The sequence below is a fragment of the Cydia amplana genome, chromosome 14 (assembly GCF_948474715.1).
Source record: "Cydia amplana chromosome 14, ilCydAmpl1.1, whole genome shotgun sequence".
Lineage (NCBI taxonomy): Eukaryota > Metazoa > Arthropoda > Insecta > Lepidoptera > Tortricidae > Cydia > Cydia amplana.
Genome location: NC_086082.1, coordinates 11,139,961 through 11,162,270, shown reverse-complemented (window position 1 = coordinate 11,162,270; position 22,310 = coordinate 11,139,961). Strand labels below are relative to the sequence as shown.

At 36.0% G+C, this 22,310-nt stretch overlaps 2 protein-coding genes across 2 annotated transcripts in view; both read left to right on the top strand.

Moving 5' to 3' along the window:
* LOC134654115 (serine-rich adhesin for platelets) overlaps positions 1 to 10,837 on the top strand; it is a 381,264-nt gene extending 370,427 nt beyond the window's left edge. The window contains exons 32-37 of the mRNA XM_063509544.1: positions 168 to 244; positions 550 to 726; positions 2,254 to 2,439; positions 3,005 to 3,191; positions 10,075 to 10,210; positions 10,719 to 10,837. Of these exons, the coding sequence (XP_063365614.1) occupies positions 168 to 244; positions 550 to 726; positions 2,254 to 2,439; positions 3,005 to 3,191; positions 10,075 to 10,210; positions 10,719 to 10,770 (815 nt within the window). The 3' untranslated portion in view covers positions 10,771 to 10,837. The remainder of the gene's footprint in view (positions 1 to 167; positions 245 to 549; positions 727 to 2,253; positions 2,440 to 3,004; positions 3,192 to 10,074; positions 10,211 to 10,718) is intronic.
* Positions 10,838 to 13,248: 2,411 nt separating this feature from the next.
* Positions 13,249 to 22,310, top strand: part of LOC134654107 (protein bowel) — a 32,552-nt gene continuing 23,490 nt past the window's right edge. Inside the window, exons 1-2 of the mRNA XM_063509534.1 lie at positions 13,249 to 13,680; positions 17,922 to 18,822. Coding sequence (XP_063365604.1) covers positions 17,939 to 18,822 — 884 coding nt within the window. The 5' untranslated portion in view covers positions 13,249 to 13,680; positions 17,922 to 17,938. The remainder of the gene's footprint in view (positions 13,681 to 17,921; positions 18,823 to 22,310) is intronic.

The window sequence follows — 22,310 nt, the reverse complement described above, 5'->3', positions numbered from 1 at the left end:
CGCTCTCCGACCTCGATGTCCCACAAAATTAACATTGAAGCTAGATACAGAGCCTAGTTTATGGTCATGTACTTCCTCGTATATTGCTTTTAGCATACATGTAGAATACACCCACCTACCTCTTGTAAATATCTTTAAGAACTAACTGCTAATTATCTTTTTTTCAGGTATCAATGTATTAGACAAAACACATTCAGAAGTAGTAAAAATAGCGCACTCCGGTTCAGAAATACTTGAATTAGAGGTAAGAAAATATTTGTATTTAATATGGTCGCTCAAAACCTATCTTGTTCAAATAATATTTATTTATTTATTTAAACTTTATTGCACAAAATATATACAAAAATGTACAAATGGCGGACTTAATGCCAAATGGCATTCTCTACCAACTCTACTAATACATAGAATGCACGGAGCATTTTTCTTATAATCTTTAATATCAAATAAATGGTATAATATTTAACATTCCTATCGCAATAATAATTTGTTCTGCCAGTTGATATTATGACAGATAAACTTATTTAATTTCCATCGCTTCTCACTTTCCAGGTAGCACGAACATGTGAAGTGGTAGCTTCTTTAGCCCACGAAAGCGGCCCAGCAGCCCTTTATTCAGGCTATTTATGGCGAGCCGCCCCCCTGAGGCCGCACCACCCGCCGCGGTGGACCAGACGGTGGTTCGTCCTGAAGAGGGACAACTGCCTGTATTATTATAAGACGGATTCGGTAAGAATCTAAATAATGATCATGGATTTCAGGAGCGCGGTCCTAGGTACATTTTGACTCTGAGATAACACCACTACTTTGATTCAGTCAAAGACACCACTAGATGGCGCTGTACTTTTATATATCTGCCTAACATGTTTATAAGTTATAATTATTTTATTTGGAGCTACAACAACAAATTAAAAAAAAAAATCTTTATTGCCACACCTTACAAAACAAACAGGAAAAAAAAAACTAGAAATACAGAATAAACTTAAACTTATCAACTAAACTTAACATAATACTATATAACTTAAATCTATGATGAGGCAAAGGGTCCCAATCTCAGCATGTGCAGTGCCATAGGGCTCCGCGCTGATTTTCAGACTGGTCCCGGGAGGAATTGGGATCGGTCGGTCGCTCAAATCTACTTTTATCGCCATTTATACCTAACGAAACGTAACTTTGGACTTGCCTCATCGCTGTCAGATGTAGTCACATATTATTCTATCATCGTTCTATAACCTTTCAAGTGGCATATGTCATATTTAAGTTGCTGGAATTTCGATTTTATTTCAATTAATCGAATTTCAGATTTAAATGACTTAAATTGTCCGGAAGCCAGTTCCTGCCACTTGAAGAGTTAATTATGCTCGCAATACATACTTGGGATACAATATAGACATCAATTATATTCAAATAATATTTAAATACTTATTATAGAATTATTTATAGATTTTTTGTATTTTTACTTATATTTCACTATATTTAAATTATATTATATATTAAAATTATATTCAAATTTATTATGGTATCTCGACTCTAACGTCAATCTAGCAACTTAATGTTACTTATGCAACGAATAATAAAATGTATGCTATGAAGACAACTTTAAGCAGGTATGCTTACTAATTGTAAGCTGATTTTATCCTTGACTAGTAAACGGTCACATTAATCTTAGGATACATTTAAAAGTGGAAAAATTACTGTCCTGGGTGAGACTTGAACTCACGGCCTCTGGATCGATACTCCAGCGTTCTGCCATCTGAGCCGCCAAGACCTCATCCATAGCCAGCAAATCTTTCCACCATATGGGTCAAGGGGACCCGAGCGACATCTACCGTCACACCGTACCGGACCGTCGTACGGTACCGTCGTGCCGTATTATTATTTTTATACACATTTTGCTTCCATTAGGTTCAATTACTTACAGATATATTATAGAGCAAAACTAGCACCAGTGTATGTTCATTTTCCTATCTCGATGGTTGCATATATTGTCTAACTCTAATTATGTATATTTTACAAGGAATCAATGGAATTTCATTACAATGAACACGGTTTCACCGAGTACAACAAATGCAATAAAAGTATAAAAAGGCATAGCTAAAATCTACAATCATCGTCTACAATAATGTTAAGGCGGCGATATATGAAAATGTAGCTATTAATTTTCTTCTCTTTCCTAGAACTACGAACTTATCTTATTTAATCCACTTGTTACAAATGAATCCAACCTTTCCTTCATTTTGTCTTATAATTTTCCAGAGTATTCACCCCGTCGGAGCGCTCATGCTAGTAAACTACCAACTGACGGAAGAGGACGCGGGCAGACCGCACGGCTTCCGACTGCAGCGCGGCGGCGGCAACCGCTTGCAACTAGCTGCTGACAGTGCCGAGGCTGCCGCTAGATGGCGCGCTGTTTTGGCACATGCTATTGATACTAGTAATCAGGTAAGACAATAGAAAGGCACTGTAAGATATAGTTTAAATTAAGCTTAATGATCAATAAAGAGTAAGCGGTAAAATGTTTACTGTCTCTTGACGCTCAGCGACTCCATTTTGCGTGGAGCTTTTAGGAAAAGCTTCGGTTAGTCTCCGGTCTGACGACACGTTGAGCTACGTTTGTAGATATTACAAACCAGTGTCGCGAGATGGCGTGGTTTTATGTAGGTTAAAAATGGTTACTATACTTTTTATAGCATTTAGGCGCATAAAATTTATCAAGCTAAACTAAATTATGAAGTGTTAGTGGAGTTTAGAATCTTCAATACAGCACACGCACTTTTTTACAATGACAATCAAAATCAAAGAATTTGGCATTTAATATTGTTGCAATAATGTTTAAAAAACAAAATTAGCTCCCTTATAAATAACCGTCAGATGTAATGTCCCTAAGGTTTGACATGGTTATTGGTTAGCATATTTTGTCATGCAGTTTAAATTGAGTAGGCATTACCGATTAGGTATTGCTATTAAATAAGGCCAATAGGTACATATTGTAATATTTGTTCCTCAGCGTGACGGTTGGCTCGAAGTAACGATGAGGAGCATGAAGCTACCTCCATCCTCAATACCCCGTCCGGACTGCTTCGGCTACCTGATGAAGCTGGGCTCTAAGTGGAAGTCGTGGGCCAAACGCTACTGCGTACTGAAGGACGCCTGCCTTTATTTCTATAGCGAGGGCAACAGTAAAAATGCATTTGGTAAGTATTTTTTTGCGTTTTAGCTCAGGGTTTCTAAAAAGTGTGTCTGCGAACCGAAAAATTGTGTACAAATATTGTGAACACTTTTTTCAAACTCTTTGGAAACGTTCCTTTGCGTTAACGGGGAATATGGTGAGACGTGGGTGAGACAATAATAACTTTAGGGCTTTTTTCACAGAAAAATGTACAGTCAAAAACTTGAATTTGTTTAAGAAATAACTAAATCCTAGCGACTGATCGTAGCATATAAAAATTTAAGTAAAACATGCCCTTTCTTTCACGCATGTTTAATTACTTAATTTAATATCCTTGTATCGGAATGTCTACAACGCCAAACATTCAGCACTTTAATGTTTCGAAATTATGCGACCTCAGCCTTTGTTTTTTTTTGGAAAATGGCTACAGGTAAAATTCGTAATTAAATGTCTGTTAAATTCTTTAAGGCGAAATTGTATAGAGGTTTCTTTTGGCTCAGAATGACATATTTGCTATCCCAAGTCTTCGGAATGCCGATAACGCAAAAGATTCTACGCTAGTCTCGCTGAGTTTTACGATTGCTTAGCAAACAAAGGTGAGTCGAACGCTTTCAAAAACCAGTGTCATTTTGAGACGTGTACTTAGACCTAAGTACCTTATCAAAAAAATAAAACATTGGGGAAGCTATTTGCTTATAAAGGTAAGAAAAACATTTGGAAAGAACTCTTTTTCCAAGCTTAAACATAAAACAAAGTCCATAAATTGTACCTTCTCAAATAATTTACGCCATAATAACATCCAAATTACATGCAAAATAAAAACATGTACCGTATTTATAATATATGTATTTATTATTTCAAAAAATATGAAATTTCTACGTATGTACTTACCTATATAATAAGGCTTTGACATTTGCATTTAGAAGGTATAAATAAATAAAGAAAGAGTCATACTGGCGTATTCGAACTTCAAGATATTCACAAGAGACGACACGTACTAGATCCGTTACGGTAGTACGTTATAGTTTAGATTTCAACTAGTTGTCTTTTGCAGCGCAATTCGGGCAACCAATGTCACTTTTACGATAGATCGTGTGAGATATCTATTAGATGTGAATTAGATCTCTAAGTAACATCTTGTGGAAATCGTTCAAGAGTATCTCCAGAATAGCGGAAATGTCAAATTTGACAGGTTAGATCTTAAACATATCGTTATCGTATCTTGGCGATGTCTAAAAGATATCTATTACAAAATCCGAATCGGGCCCATAGTGGCAGTTCCCTGTAATAATCAAGTGATGCCTAAAAATATGTAGTTATACGCAATTGGTAAACACTGACTTATGCTGGATCATCAAAGCGTTCGACTCGAGAAGCTATGGGAATAGCGCCGCTTTGTAACACGCGACCGCCTGGGCCCAGCCTCTGGCGATGGTAATCAGAGCCCAGTCCTCATTAATACGCAAACTGCAATAAGAACAAGTTTTACAATCGATAAAAGATTTGACTGTCGTTTTGAGAACAGCCTGTAGGTAACACTTATTTATCATAATGATAGGGTCCTAAGTATACTTAAAAATCAAGTTCTAAAACGTGTATCTATGCTTTATTAAGTTGAAAGCCACAATTTTGTAGAGCTAAATGTAAAAAAAAGTTTGTAGGTAGAGTCGGTGCCTTAACATTAGTATCCACATTTTTATACAGCTTGAATGGCAACGTGGGTATATAACTACCCTAACTAACTACTTAACTAACTTGGGGCACTTACTGCCTCACCATGAACCACGCTTTTCATATCGTATTTGACTCATTTTACTATATACTTAATTACTAAAACGTCTACCAAAATATTTTTTATTGTTCTGTTTTTTATATCGAGTGGTTTCATAAGATTTAACAATGAACCCAATTTACTTTAGTGTACCCAAGTGTACCCTATGTATCGACCTACAATAGTAGTTTGTGTTACAAGGGATCAAAATGATATATTTCCGTCAAAGTACATTGAATCCTGAATGAACCGATGGATTCTATCTTAGAAACCTCTTATATTAAGCAGATTAATGTTTTAATTAATATTTAAGGGCTTAGGAAAATGCAAAATGAAACCATCGGATGTAAGACAAAGACAAGAAGAAGTTTTATTTTTTTTAAATAAAGATGTGACACATACATGTCAAAACTGTGTTGCTAGTTTGCGTTTAACTATCTATTCTAACATCCTCCCTTTAAGCGCAAACCCATGGCACTGGAACATTTTTGAATTTTCACTTGTGAAGTGGATTTGGTCAGGACATCAGCCACCATATCCTCGGTTCCAAGGTAGATGACTTCTATTTCCTTTTTAGCTACTTTCTCTCGAACAAAGTGGTATCTGATGTCTATATGTTTGCTGCGGGCACAATAGGATTCTGTACCTGCAAATTTAATGGCGCTTTGATTATCACAATATATAACAGTCGATGATGTTCCAACATCATAATGTAATTCAGACTCCAAGTGTCGGAGCCACATCGCTTCTTGTATGGCAGCAGCAAGCGACATAAATTCTGCTTCCATGGTTGAAAGCGCAATGGTGTTTTGACGTTTAGAACGCCATGATATTGCTGCACCCTGAAACAAAAAAGTGTAGCCGGAGCAAGATCTTCGGCTGTTAATGTCTGAAGCCCAGTCAGAGTCACAGTAGCCAGACGTTCTTTTTTCTTCAGTATTTTGGCTATATATTAATTTCATTTCCTTAGTACCTTTAATATATCGCAGCACTCTTTTCAAAGCAAGCCAGTGCTGCTGTTCTGGCTTGTTATTAAAGCTACTTAATTTGTTTACTATAAAACATATATCCGGCCTGGTCCCTTGGGATAAATACAACAGGCTTCCAATTGCTTCTTGGTAAGGTATGTTTGTAAGTATATTTTTTTCATCTTCTGTGCTGATCAATTTAATGCTAGGGTCACATGGTGAATGCACCGGATTACAATCTGTCATCTTGAATCTTTGCAGAATTTTCTCTATGTAAGCGGTCTGATCAATATAAATTTCACTTCTAGACGAATTTTGTTCAATTCTCCAACCGACAAAATGATGTATGTAACCAAGCTCCTTCATGTCGAATTTGCTTTTTAATTGTTTTTTTATTTCTTGACCCATGTGTTCATTGTTATAAAATATCAATATGTCATCAACATAAATGAGTACAATTAGAATATTTCCTTCAAATGTTTTGTGAAATATGCAAGGGTCCACTGATGAACTTTTCAGTCCCAATTCCTTTAACACAGATGTAAGCTTCAAGTTCCACTGTCGACTCGCCTGCTTCAGGCCATAAATTGATTTATTCAACTTGCATACTTCTTCTCCATGTTCATAAGACGGTGGTTGGTACATGTATATTTCTGTATCTATATCCCCTTGTAAGAAGGCCGTAACCGCATCCATTTGTTCAATGAATAAATTGTACTTGACTGCCAATGCTAATAAATATCTGATTGAAGTATGACGAACAACCGGAGCAAATATTTCATTATATTCCATTCCTTTTCTCTGAATGAAACCTTTAATGACCAGTCTTGCTTTGTATCGTACAATCTCGCCCTTGGCATCAGTCTTTATTTTATAGACCCATTTACACGGAATGGCTCTCTTGCCTTCTGGTAAGGGTACTAACGTCCATGTATTATTTTGCAGGAGTGACTCATATTCATTACTCATGGCATTTTTCCATTCTTTTGCGTTTGGACCTGAAAGAGCTTCCTTCAGTGTTTCTGGCTCTTTTGCAAAAAAAGCTACTGCTTGGTTTGAACCACTCGTGCTTTCTTGACATAAGTAGGTGACAGGCTTATTATTTCTTGGCCTTAGCGTCATTTTACGAGATAATTCATCACTTAGTGTTTCATCTGGTAAGTACTCCTCATCGGCATTATCAGTAAAGTAAGTATCCTCATCTTCAGATAATTCTTTTTTAAGGCTCCCATTTAGAGTCGTATCGGCTGAATTTTGAGGCTCAGATGTGTCAGAAGGTTCACTAGAAGTATCAACTGTTTGAAACAAGTCTTCGGTCTCCTCTTCCTGCAGTTCTGATAATGGTACAATAACGCTATTATTTTGAACTTTGTGCTCAAGAAAAACAGCATCCCTGCTTTTGTATATTCTTCTCTGCTTTAAATCATAAAATCTGTATCCCTTGGTGTATTCACAGTATCCAACAAATAACATTTCGACCGCCTTGGGGTCCCATTTTTGTCTTTTTTCTTTAGGCACATGAACCATGGCTTGACAACCAAATATTCTTAAATTATCAATATTAGGCTTCTTACCAGACCACATTTCATATGGTGTTTTGTAGTCCAGAGCTTTGGTTGGTGACCGATTAATTATGTAAGCAGCCGTGGATACTGCCTCGGCCCAAAATGCTTTTTCTAACCTGGAATTCAGAATCAAACATTTAGCTTTTTGCACCAGATTTTGGTGCATCCTCTCGGCCATCCCATTCTGTTCACTGCAGTAAGGATTAGTTGTTTGATGTTGTATGCCGAATTTATTCAAAAATAATTTAAATTCCTTATTAACATATTCTGTTCCATTGTCAGAACGGATCATTTTTATTCTTTTTCCAGTCTCATTTTCCACTAGATTCTTAAAATCCTTAAAGCTCTGTAAAGTTTCAGACTTGTTTTTCATAAAATAAACATAAACTTTCCTACTATAATCGTCAATAAAATTGACATAATATTTGGAACCTCCTATAGAGCTAGTTTCCATCGGTCCACAAACATCTGTATGAATTAGTTGCAAAGGTTCAGTAGCCCTGGTTCCAATATTTTTAAATGGTTGTCGTTTCATCTTACCTGCCATACAGGTTGTACAGACTTGGCTGCCTTTCTTTGATAATTTAACACCCTCTGTACAATCAACTATTTTCTGTAAGTCTGTGAAGTTCAGATGAGCCATTCGAAGATGCCAAATATTTATATCTTGTTCTTCAACGGTTGATAAAAATGCCGGAGCTACAGAAATTTCTTTTAAAAGATACATGTTATTGCACTTATAAGCTGTCATGATCAGTCTTTTATTTTGATAGACTCTACAGACATTTTTTTCAAATTGAAGCACACAGCCATTATTTGTCATCTCACTCACAGAAAGTAAGTTAGTAGCCAGAGTAGGTACATATAACACATTTCTAACCTGAATTGTCTGAGGTTTGCCTTCGGAGTCTTTTATTTGTAAGTTCACGTTACCACATCCTTCCACTTTTAAAGTCTCCTTATCTGCCACCTTAATGCTACTTACTGTTGACGAAGTAACATTGTACATCCAGTTTCTGTCCCTACACATGTGGTAAGCACAGCCGGAATCGATATACCAGCGGTTCTCATCCAAATTGTCTGCAACAGAAAAAGCGGCAAAATAACCATTATTTTGGGTATTTGTTTTATTTTTCTTCTGGAAGTGACAGTTACTGCTAAAATGGCCGTACTTATTGCAATTATAGCATCTCGGCCCCTTCTTTTGTTGATTTCCATGTGAACTTTTCTGAGACTTAGGTATATTTTTAGTTTTATTATGGTTTACATATAACGCTGCAGAATCTGAAGTTTTCACCTCCTGGAGCAGCTTTGTTTTTACAAAATCAGCTGTAATGGACACACCTGAGCTCTCAATAGCCATAATCATCGGTTTGTAGACATCAGGAAGGCCAGCGAGCAGCAAAGTACCAAGCCACTCATCTTCGACTACAAATTTAATATTTCTAAGCTTATGAGCTGTTGTCATTACTTTATTTACATACTCTTCAATACCAGAGCTGTCCTCCAACTTGGCTGATATCAGATCTCTTAATAAACCTACTTTTCTACTGAGCCCGGAGTCGTCAAACACTTGTCCTAATTTAGTCCATACCTGTTTCGCCGTGGTCGCCTCCTGTACATGGACGTAGTTAATTGGATCAATCAGAAGTATTATCTTCGACTTTGCTTTAGTATCCTTCTTGACGTTTGCCACATAACCGGCACTTGGTTCGATAGTGTCCCACAAGTCTTCATGTTCCAAGTAATTTTGGACCGCAAATTTCCATGTCGGGTAATTTTCCCTGCCAATTAACTTCTCAATTGTGCCCATTGATATTTGCGCAGCCATGATTTAATGATAATTTAGGCTGAAATTGCTGAAAAGATAAAAACTTGCCACACAGCGCGTGGGCACTTTGAGGTTAAGTTAACTTGTTTGACAACTGAGCCGCGAAACTTATCGGTAAAACACTAATTTTAATTATTTGAGGTAAAAATAGCCCATAACCTCTTAGAAACCTCTTATATTAAGCAGATTAATGTTTTAATTAATATTTAAGGGCTTAGGAAAATGCAAAATGAAACCATCGGATGTAAGACAAAGACAAGAAGAAGTTTTATTTTTTTTAAATAAAGATGTGACACATACATGTCAAAACTGTGTTGCTAGTTTGCGTTTAACTATCTATTCTAACATCCTCCCTTTAAGCGCAAACCCATGGCACTGGTTTCATTTTGCATTTTCCTAAGCCCTTAAATATTAATTAAAACATTAATCTGCTTAATATAAGAGGTTTCTAAGATTCTATAATATTATAATAGAATCCTGAGCGTAATGAGGGATTCAAGAGTTTACGCCCAAGACGAAATAATTTTGATACCGTGTGACACATACTGCTTTTCACATCAACTATGAAGAAAATAAAAAAATCAAATAAAAAAAAGAATGTGCAAATTTTTTTTAAAGTAGTGTGCTAGAACAGAAAAGTGCTCCTAGCAGGGAGGAACAAGCTCTTTTCTGAATAGGAGGTGTGAAAAATGTTTTTCACATCACATTCACACTAGTTTTTAAATCGCCTTAAAATCTTGATAAAGGTAACTAATAAACATTTTTTTTTTCAGGTATGGCATGTCTCCACGGGTACAGAGTTCAGACCTGCGCGCCAGGAGGCAAGAAATACGCCTTCGAAGTCATGCCTACCGAGCCCAAGCAGCGACACTTCTATTTCCACACAGAGTCAGAAATGGATAGGAAACGGTTAGTTTAAAATGCTTTTATAGTGTAAGAGATTAGATTTCAGTGTTGTGTTAAAGATAAGACGTTAAGTGGATCGTAAAAATTTGGGCGTGGAGATGACGATAGTCGTAAAATTAACTCGATCTCTAGTCTATAGCATTATGCTAGAGTTGGACCAAGCCAACTCTATCAAATCATATTCTACAGGAAATTTTTCACAATTTTAAGACCAAGACTACCTACTGAATGTAGACCCAGATACACTCTAAAATAGGTAGTAGTCACTACCTATATTTTTTCGGCATATTAAAGGCATATTTTTTTTATTTCCCTGCTATTAATTAAAAACAAATCCGATGACTAAGTAGGTACCCATCGTGCAATTTGATTTGTCATGTTTTGTTTTTGAACATGCCTATATGTATCCAAATTTTTAAAATAAATATTGAATGGTGTATAATTTCTGATTTTATTAAGTGTTTCTGTGTTTTACATACAGTAATTAAAAATACCGGTATTTCTATTGCAGATGGATGGCGGCTCTGGAATATTCTATAGACCGATGGATGAAGGCTGGTTGACGACAATGTCTCGCTTTAGAGGACTCCTACATATTCTTTATATTCTAGACACAATTATAATTATTTTTAATCATTTTTATTTTTTTATTAATTTTCACCTTAATTCCCGATACCTTTTTTTTCATAATTATTTAAAACTTGCACGTGCGGTTACCATTTTCAGATCTTAATATTAAATCAAAATTCGTTTTAAAATTTTGGAATCCTACTAAAGAGATAATTGAACTACTTATATTATAAATCGTAAAAAATCTACCTACAACTTTAACTGGACATTTTGTCCTACCTGGATAATCCTCGATTTAAAGCTACCTTTTGCAATTAACCACTGATTAGAAGATTTAGAAGTCCCCTTATATTTGGACTTGGAAATAAAACTTTACGACAAATATTTAAAAACTTTGTAAAAATATTAGCATAATCATTGTTATTTAATAACAAATTCATCGAACATTATTATTAATTCAGCAAAAAGAGCTTTAAATTTACGAGTATTGAATTTTGGAAAATTGGAGGCCAAATCGAACCTTTACAAAATCATGTTTTAAAATGAAAATGTATTTACAACAAGATAGCAGTGTATAACGGCATACAAAACGGAACGGTATGAATTGTCATTTTTACGTACGTACCTAATAACATTTGACTAAAATAACATTCCGAATGCAAAATCTGTGTAATGAAAAGCAATGATGCGTATGGTATGCATATGTGTGCACTTATAATTGCATTGGTGTGATATGTGAAAAGTAAAGAAAATATAAAGTAAACAATTGAATTAATTTAAGACGGTTTCAAAATGAAGCTCGTGAATTGAATTGTTGAAATTATAAGTAGCAACATATATGTATTAATTACAGAATTAGTCTAAATGAAAGAAAAGAGCTAAATTTATTGTAAATACCGCTTCTAGAAGGCTTATAAAAAAAAATTTAACCGTATTCTCAAAAATGATGCTATTATTGTTAAGAATGAATGTGTGGACACAGGCTGATATGCAAAATTGGTGTATTTGAATGAATGAAGTATCGAAGTCACGAAGTGATGACTTTAAATAATGTTAAAATTTATAATAGAGATTTAGAGAAGTTTTCGGTGCGGGTAATTAATTTAGATGGAAATATTTCTAACGAACCCATTCACTGTGTATTGTGTACTGTAGAAGAATTTTATTAGGAGACAGAAATACAATATTCCTAATAATATAGATGTGCCAAAGTCTGTTAATTAAGAAATATTAAATCATTGACTTTACGAAGCACAATCGATGTAACTTTATGAAGTAATGTATCTGTAACCCCTTGTATTAAGATCTTTATTAAATTCGTGATTGTTATCAGTGTTGTGATTTTTGTATTAACGTATAAATTTCTTAATTTAATTTTCATTTGTACAAATTGTAAGTACCGTAACGTTTAGTGGGTTACAGAATATGCGTAATAGGTACATCACATTATGATTATAAAAACGTATGTTAAGAATCACACGTATTCAATATCACTATAATATTTCCCCATTAGAACGTGGTCCATACTAGGTGACTTAAATCGTGCATTAATCTGATAAATAATAGAGAATTTAAATCCATGACGATGATATATGTACATAAATAATCACGTTAAAGCTCAAATATGTTAAAATAATAAATAAAAGACTTGAATATTAACAGTATTCGGTTAAATAGAGTAGCCTTATATTAGTGAGTGTTTAGCGCATAAGCAAATTGGAAATCCTGATTAATAATCGCAAAAAATATTTAAGCACATTATAAAATATAGTTTTAATGTTTATTTGTAATTCATAGAACTATCGAAACGTTTAAGATAAAAATAGAATTATAATGTGTTCAGTAAGTAATTAAAAAGGGAAATATGAGAAAAGGGAATAATATCAATACCTATTTACCTATTTGATTGAATCGTCGTCTTATAAAAAGTATAAATTATTTAGGAAAAGTTTGTGCCAGATTATTATTATTAAGGAAGTTGCCAATATAAATTTTATTTATTTGATAATATAGGTTTTGCCATATTGTAGTAACCACAGAAATTTAATATTGTTAACAATTTAAGCCCCATATTTCATTAATAGATTGGGAATCAGAAAGGGACATGTTTGTGTAATAGGTGATTTTTTAAATATTTATGTGACTATATCGATAGATTTCGTTGTAATAAAGGAGAAAAATATAAAAAAGCCTTTTATTTATTTTCCTCTTACTGTGTATAAAATGAAACTGTTGAGGACGCTAAAAATCAATTAGCAAGGACGAACGATATTCGTGAACGAACCGGGCGGCGTTAATTTACGTGACTTATAAGCTACTAACACGAAAAATAAACAATCCAGAGATATCCCTTTTTTATCGCTCCAAAAGTAAAACAGTGACAGAAGGCAGAAGGCTTCGATCTGGTGGCGCGGGCGGCGGGGGTGCGCGGGGCGACGCTACGGGAGCGCTACTGCCTCCGACGCAGGCGCGGTAGTACGCTCTTGACTCCCACCAGTCGCGCGCCAACGACGCACGCGCAGCCTCTACGCATGCCACGCCACAGATAAACACTAAGTGAAACGCCACCAAATTCCATAAAACGGATTACAGTGAACCGAACATAAGTGAAGTGATACGTGACATTATGTGACAAGTGATAAATATATTCAGTAACTTTTTCACTCACCGTGCCTATTAACTGTTTTATGACCTGTGCAGTGCGGCTATTGTTATGTTCGCATCTACTAATCTCCTATTCACCTGTTGAAGCCACTGCGGTTGGACTGTGAAATGTGACAAAAAATTGCAATGAGCCTCTATTGTGGGTCTGCGGACCTTGCGTTTGGAAACATTGTGGGCAACTACCTGACTACCGGAGGGTTGGACATCTGACGATCGATCGGCCAACCCGTCGACGCCTTGTGAGTTCTGTTAAGTTTTTTTTTATTTATGGGGTAATTTAATACAACGGATGTGGAATAAATTGGGTAGGCAGGGTGCACTTGATTATCGCTACCTGTTTTATAGTCAAGTCATGTGTGTGACTAGGGGTGTTATTGTTTATACAGCAGACGCCGTAGAAAATAAAACAATTCTGAGAATGAGTTCTGCGGCTTACCCATTGTTCTTGTGCTTTACACCGTTGTCTTTAATGATTATTTAAATGCTTCCTGCCACTGTGTTTCGCAGTAATTATCTAGGTGTAAGATTGTCTCGGTTCAGTTGTCAAGGCTGAGAATTTATGATAATAATCCTACTGTGATATGCTTTTTGCTGTAGGTAGAGATAACAATCCCATTAAAGTCTTTATTGTAAAGAAGCGTTGCGGTTTTAAGTCAACAAAGCCTCCTTATTCTTCAAAGCATGGTTCATCATAGCGGGACAGTTATACAGCTTTCTCACTTCTGTTCATCTCTTTATTGTTTGGTCAGTCTACGATTGCTCTAGCTCTGGGGTATTTTTATATCCCCTTTAATGTTTGTCAAGCAAATCTACATATTTAGCAGCGAGGCGTTTACCAACACCCTCGCCGTTTCGTAAAGCCTTCTGGTTGGTATGTTAACCCACTTCCTTTGAAATACAACATTGAGCAACTCCAATACCACTGATGTGATGTATACTCTTATCAGATTAAGTAATATAATCCAAACATTATCCCTAATGCTTTTAAAGAACAGTTGAAAAGCTATCAAAGCTGTTGTTAGTCACAATGTCAAAATAATCGACGATAATGGTCCGTTATCGCAGTACAAAAGCAACCGCTAAAACGTTACGAACGTACCTACCAGTAACACGGTAGAAGCATCAGGTTATTTAATTGCTGAACAAATAGTAGTTAATCTTCACCATCAACTGATAAGATTGGTAATCTACTAGAATCACACATATCTCGAGTGATATTTATCGTCGAACAAAACCTTGCGGTGATGGCTTTTAATTCTGCGCTGTAAAATGCCGTCAATAAACTTAATTGTTTGTAGATAAATGAGTTATCTAACCAAACTTAATTGTGTCCTCAAAGTTTGGATATAAATATATAATGGTTTACGTGACTCAAAAGGTTGGAAAAGTTTTTGACTACAATTATTTCTTCAGTACAAATTTTAAGTTTGTAGGTAACTATAAGTAAACGAATAATAAATAGTTTTGTAATTTAGATAGAGGCTCAGGCTCAAGGCTTTCCATTGGAAGATTTTCATTATTTATAGGCATGTTCTTTATTACAAATGAAGTACAATTCAAATATGTATACACAATTGCTTGCAAGTTCTCATTAATTAGTATACAGAGGATCAATTGCTGATGCAACTACATCAATAATTGTAACTGGAGCTTTTGCCACCTACATACTAATTATGTGACGATAATTAATGTCATCTGCTTGCATAATAACAGGATCACAATGTTATATTCAGTGAGAAATGACGATACCCTATCATAAATCACAGTTCCTGCTTAAAAATGTTAATTGAACTACATAGGTATGTATGCGCAACTTCATAAAATACATAGAGGTACTACATTTAGTAACGGACGAAGCCAGGTTTTTAAATTAATGTAAACCGTCTCTGAACAGGTTCCCAAGAAACCTCATTGCTATCAGTGTTTACTGCCGCCGTTTGGCTTTAAACTCTCCAGCCTGATTACGAAAACCTTCGTTTAAAAGTTTTATTGAAATGACAGTTACATCCGACGCCATTTGGTAGGTACTTACTGCAGTGTCTGAATACATATTCATATCTTTAAAATCCTCGAGCCAAAGTCGAAATAAAAGTATTTCACCGCTTTGGAGCGAGTAAGATGGTAGAAACTCGATCAGCCGTAACCTTAGTGCAAGCGAGAAAGAATAATGAACGCCAGATGGTCGAGTGAAAGGGATGGAAAATCAGAAGGCTTTTACGGTAGAACGGGCAACGCGTAGTGAAATGTGGACCTGGCACGCCGTCGTTTTCGATCTCGCTTGAATAAATTGATTCTAAGATTAATCTTTCCAAGCTGTAGGTGACTGACATGTACAAAAAGTTTTGACTGTAATAGTTCAACATGAAGTAGACACCAAAGATAATACATATATGTATTTTAAATAAAATGAGAACAGGCAACTGTATGTGAGGATGAGGATCATGAATGCTTACTTTGTTTCTTTTGCGACTTCCGTAAAAGACTCGTTTGCATTAAAATATATAATTATCACAGTAGGATTACCAGTCATTAAAACTCAGCAAGACATAAAATCTCACACGAGTCGCAGGGACCGGAAATCTTATGAAAACATGCGCGCTATACAACCACGGCAGTAAAGCGAAGCGTCAGTTTTATTGTCCCTGGCCCGTGATACTAATTTCAGTTGGTAATAGACGGACAAATCGTAAATCTGGTGATAGCCCTCTATTCAGAGATTTCATTTCGTTGTAGAGATGTTGTGTCAGCTTATACAAATACTAAATAACGGAGAAAGATAGATTTAACGGGTTTGAGTCTGTTTTGAAGACAACAAATATATCAGAGAATTAAAAAAAATACACGTCAAAAGAAAAAAAGCGGCCAAGTGCGAGTCGGACTCGCCCATGAAGGGTTCCGTATTTAGGCGATTTATGACGTATTAAAAAAAAACTACTTACTAGATCTCGTTCAAACCAATTTTCGGTGGAAGTTTACATGGTAATGTACATCATATATTTTTTTTAGTTTTATCATTCTCTTATTTTAGAAGTTACAGGGGGGGGGACACACATTTTACCACTTTGGAAGTGTCTCTCGCGCAAACTATTCAGTTTAGAAAAAAATGATATTAGAAACCTCAATATCATTTTTGAAGACCTATCCATAGATACCCCACACGTATGGGTTTGATGAAAAAAAATTTTTTGAGTTTCAGTTCGAAGTATGGGGAACCCCAAAAATGTATTGTTTTTTTTCTATTTTTGTCTGAAAATCTTAATGCGGTTCACAGAATACATCTACTTACCAAGTTTCAACAGTATAGTTCTTATAGTTTCGGAGAAAAGTGGCTGTGACATACGGACGGACAGACAGACGGACAGACGGACAGACAGACAGACAGACATGACGAATCTATAAGGGTTCCGTTTTTTGCCATTTGGCTACGGAACCCTAAAAACAGATGATTATTTATTAGCATGCCTATCCTATCCAGTAGAGTATCCTGTTTTGGTTTAAAATGATACGTTTTGTAAAATTTTGACAATTTTTTGACAATTTTACCAAGCATTATATGCGTGTAATTGGTATCCAAGAATTATAAATCCAGATTTGACTGGCTCTTTTATAATCTTGCCTAAAAACGTTTGGTTTTATACTTAATGAATAACTGTGATCATACTTTATTCATGAATGAATCGACATCAATACTGGTATTCAAATATAAATTAGATCATCATTTATATGTCTAATAAGTGGTCTAATATCACCAGAAGCTAAGAATTGATCGGAATCGAAACTGATGAATGATGCATTAGGCAATAATTAATAGATTACTTTTCTAGAATTCTCTCAAAATTATCGGTTGACCACATTAAGGAATTCTTTCTTGAATTTGTACAATGTACACTAATTAACTGCAAAGGTGCTAGTTGTTTTGTGTGGACGGAATAGAAAAGTTACAGAGAAATACCCCATCTCTTCTAAGTCCGGTTGACGCCGACGCTGCGTAAAGCGTCACATTATTTCTATACACATGTAGCTATCATTCCTTACCTTTGGCGTTGTTGTACGCAGCGACAGTGTCAACGGGAGACCAAGAACTCTTGGGAATCAATTACTCTGCATGAAATTGTTACCCACTCGGTCGGCACTTTGAAAAATGTACGAAGACCACGTGAGAAATAATGAATATTTTATGGTAATAGATACTTGGAAACAATGTAGAGCTACTTAATTAAGCATGTTTCTCGATCCATAAATCTTAATGGTCAACACCAGCTTTTAACTGGTGGGGGATTATGAACATGCAACCGGTCGGATTGGGATCGTTTATCAAACTTACGATCAAGTGAAAGCCAATATAGATAAGAATCGGTCGGAAAACACAAGTGAGGTGACCTACGTGAACTATGAACAGATAAATAAACACATTCGTATCTCAGATCACGAAGCTACAAAGTAACATCCAAAATAATGTTTTTTTTTTTTCTATTTGCAGATTAAGTTTACGTCGTGATGTCGGAAAATGGAAGCACGGTTGTATCTCGGGCGTCAACACCGCGCCCTGTCACAGACACACCTGTTACGGCCCCATTACGCTCGAGGCATGACCAGTTCTTGGCAAGTTCAGCTGAAAGAGCGCCCCAACGGCCGTCTTCTAGCGGGAGAAATCCTAGCGGAAGCTTTGACTCCCCACCATTGCCCTATCATCGACAGATGACTGCAGGCTCACTGCTTTCATCAAACCATCGTGAATCATCGGCCTTTGTCCCAGTTGTCCCAACCAGAGCCATGCATCCAATGATGTATCCGAATGAAATGCATCCAGCCTTAATACCCTCAGAGATTATTGAACGAGAAAGAATGTTAGATCGGGACAGAACTGAACCAGCCAAAGGCTCTCCCGATAGAGTTTCGGGCAATTTTCCAAAAAGGAATTCCTTTGATCTGATGGCTATGATGGTTGAGAAGCGGAAAGAAGTTGCTCTTAGAGAAGCTGCTGCAGCAATGCTCATACCACACCACCGTGCGTCATCTATCGAAGGAATTATGACAGATGGTTCTTCACAACCGCCTATATACGGCCCGCCTGGTGCTTTCCTTGGGGCTCCCGGGCCATCTCCAACTGCCACCAATAGTTTCACATTTCCCGGGGCGGGTTTGTTTCCACCCGGGGCTGGACCGCACCAAATGCATCCTCACTTAGATAGACGGCTTTTAAGAGCTCCAGGAAGAGCATCTAGACCGAAGAAGCAATTTATATGTAAATTCTGCAACCGACAGTTTACAAAGTCCTATAATCTGCTGATACACGAACGGACGCATACAGACGAGCGGCCCTACTCCTGCGATATTTGCGGCAAGGCTTTCCGTCGGCAAGACCACTTACGAGACCACAGGTAAGACATGCACTTACACATCATTAAATTTGTCTGTTAGGTGAAGCATATATATAAGACGACTTACAGGCACCATGCTTTTCTGCTTCAATATCAATTCAGTATGAAAACTCAACCGCTCATGGTTTCTAAGGGAACATGAGCTGTAGAATTCAATGATGGAGTAAGTATGCACTAAAAATGATATTTACTTCGCGTAGAACTTTAAAAGTATGATATCGCCAATGCAAATGTGTGTTTGCCGCGATGCTTTTTATACCTAATGCGGAGCCTATATCAGGTAGTCAACGCATGCACTGTATAATAACTGGTAATTACGGCCGCTGTATCCGCTTCTTGCACATTTTAATTTTCTGCCGCGCTGATTATAGTTATACGTTTAAAATTCTAATTTATATGCACGTAACGCAGCCGGTGTAACCCGAGTTGCAGATGTTAAGCCGAGTGTGCATCCGCCCCGCTACTTGGAAACGAAATATTTATAAAGTTACCCGATTGTTGTAGTTGGCTACTAGGAAGTCCGTCTTGATTAATTATGATGGTTACCTTTATGTTAAATTTAGATGCGGCTATGCGGAGTTCAAAGGATTAGTTACCATTTTTATTTACGTTTCGGATGCTAGAATTTATTTTGCACTTAGCTTTCTTGAGTATGAATTGTAGTAGTTTTTGGATGAACTACATTAAGCAACATATTGCGTCGCGTTATGTTGTTGTTTTAGACACAAAGAAATGAAAGGATTTAAATTTTATTGCTGTTATTTAAGTAAACCAGCACAAAGATTATCCTTAATTACTTCGATAACGCTGTAAAGTCCCTTTTAACACTTTTACGTCAATTTACTTAGAACTCGGTATCAGGCTGTAAAACAATAATATCAGTGATAAAGATCTTTGGTATAGTTTTTTGATGGAATTCCTCGTCAATCTTATCGCGTCAATCAAGTTCGTCGATCTCTAGATACTGCTATGATACAGTCAAATAACCATTAGTAGTTAAAGGAGCTTTATATGAATTGACAGAAGTAATTTAATTTGAGCAACGAATAAATGTACCTATTGTTAATCGGCCTTCGTATTTTCCCAAAAAACAGACTTATACAAATCCACAGAAACAGCTACAAATTCGTCAAAGTATCGGAGAATCTATGACTCATGATTTACATTTTAAATATTGTTTGTTCAATAAGATATCGAGTTGGTTAAATTGTAAATACGGCGTGTCTATACAAATCCTATAACGAAAAGGTAAAGCCAGAAAATTAGAAAAATTAGAAAGAAACTTGGGACGGAATATATGGCCATTGATCGAGTTTTTACCTTTTATCTCAATTATGTACCTACTTTGAAAATATACTTTTGTTTAAAAATTTGCTCGTCAGATCCCTCGGCTATATCACTAGCTATTTTATACTAAAATTATACTGCTATGATATGCAGGGTAACGATGGCCCTTCAACTAAAAATAAATGACAATTAAGACTTTTTTGGTAATTTGTTTCTACTGAACCAAATAACCTTTTGGATTTCATTGGAGTCTGCCCTTGCAAATGTAGTCTAGTTTCCGTGTGTTTTTTTCATGACATTTGCCCTTGATTAACGCGTGTAAAAAGGCAATATAAGAACTACAATTTTGCGTTAGCCTCCTCTTAAACAAAATTCTCAACAACAGAGCATGGCATTACGGATGTAATGATTTTTGATGGAACCAAATGCCTGACTGAGATTTCGTCTCACATTAACTCGTGTTTTTTCCTTTTGGTAATTAGTTTAGATACTGATGACTCATCCGATTCTATTGGTCGGCTCGGCAATGTAAGAAGATTGGTAGAGTCCGCAGTAACAATCGGTGCGATAGACAATTTAGGGACGATTGGATAAAAAAAAGTATCTTATATAGACTATACAGAAATTTCTGTCGCAATCCTATTTAATTATTAATGTTTATTTCTACTGTTTAAAACTGATTTTTAAAGATCTTTATTAACCATCATATACTAAGTAGGAACCTAACTGATAACATCTTGTTATTTGGAATAAAGTAATAACTAAATTGCGCAAATGTTACAAAATAAATTGAAAAAAGTTCATTGTTCTCTCTACTGTTTCGGTTAAAGTATTTAAGGCATAATGTCATTTTTAATTTGAATTGTTTTTACATTAATCTTTGTTTGAACTTAAGTTCCGCGGTTTTTATTTAGTGTTACGTTAACATTCCAACTTACCTTGATTACCTATGCTGACGTTACCGGCTTTATACCTTCAAATTCAAAGGCAATTTAATACTTCTCGCTCTCGCTCTGCCTTATCATTTCAGAGTTGTCGGTCAGGTATTGAATTGTAGTTACAAAATGCTTTTAAGATTTTAGACACAGTTCGATCTTAAAAGCTGCCTAAACTGTATTTTTAAATTGATGAACCGGTTTAGTTCTAAAAAGTTATCTACAAAATATTAATTTTGTCTTTTTTTTATTATATCCCAAACAACAGGATGTACAGTAACAATTTGTTGAAAATTTGATAAAATATTGAGTGCCTCTGTGTCTGTATCCAGTTTTAAAATGATGGACGTTGTCTTTCTACAATAAATGGAGGTTAAAACAATTAAATATTTGTCCTCAGCAACAAAAATGGAGAGGAATGTGAGATCATCACAGCTCCGCCGTAATTATCCGTGGTTACGTTTTTTGTCGCGAGCACATAAAGATTGCCGTATAATCGAGATGCACCGCACAAGACCTGCATAATACCAGGCTATTATATCCCGCCATAATTAATACCCGAAACCACAACGCCTTTAACGCGAAGGTCCACGATATGAGGACAAGAAACACCACGGTTAATTATACTCGCAAAAATCCATCACTCTCGCAAAAACATGCCACGATATCCCATGCGAAAATTTCTCGACGTACAAGAATTGAACTTCGTCGATAAATTTTCATGAATATTTAATGAACAACAACCTACCTTACGTAAATAAGAAACGTAACGACCGCGGCTTATTCGCCATCGATCGAAAAAAGTTTCGGATCTGACTTTTCGACCACTTAATTTTTCGATAAAAAGTGAGCAAATAATGAGCCGATCACTTCGAAGATGCGGCTATCGGCATTAATATTCAAAAGGACTGGTTAGCGTAATTACATTTAGTTTCTAAAGTGTAGTTATTCCGAAATCAAGATTGCCTGTATGGTTAAACGTTGGAGTATATTATTACTCAGATGTGTAGGTAATAAGTGTTCGAGGTTTCTACGAATTCACCGGTTTACTTACGGGTTATACGTGAAACTAGCTCTTGTTGCGCATGTACTCGTTTCGTTTAACTTACCTACCAGTTAGCTACGTGCTTTAACCTCAACTTAATATTAAAACCTTCATGAAACTTTTGTAGAGAACCTTTAGCGCCTGCTATAAACAAACTTCTAAAAGGGCGCTGATATAAAGCAGCGTCTTAGAGGCTGTTGATAAATAAGCATGCAATTAAA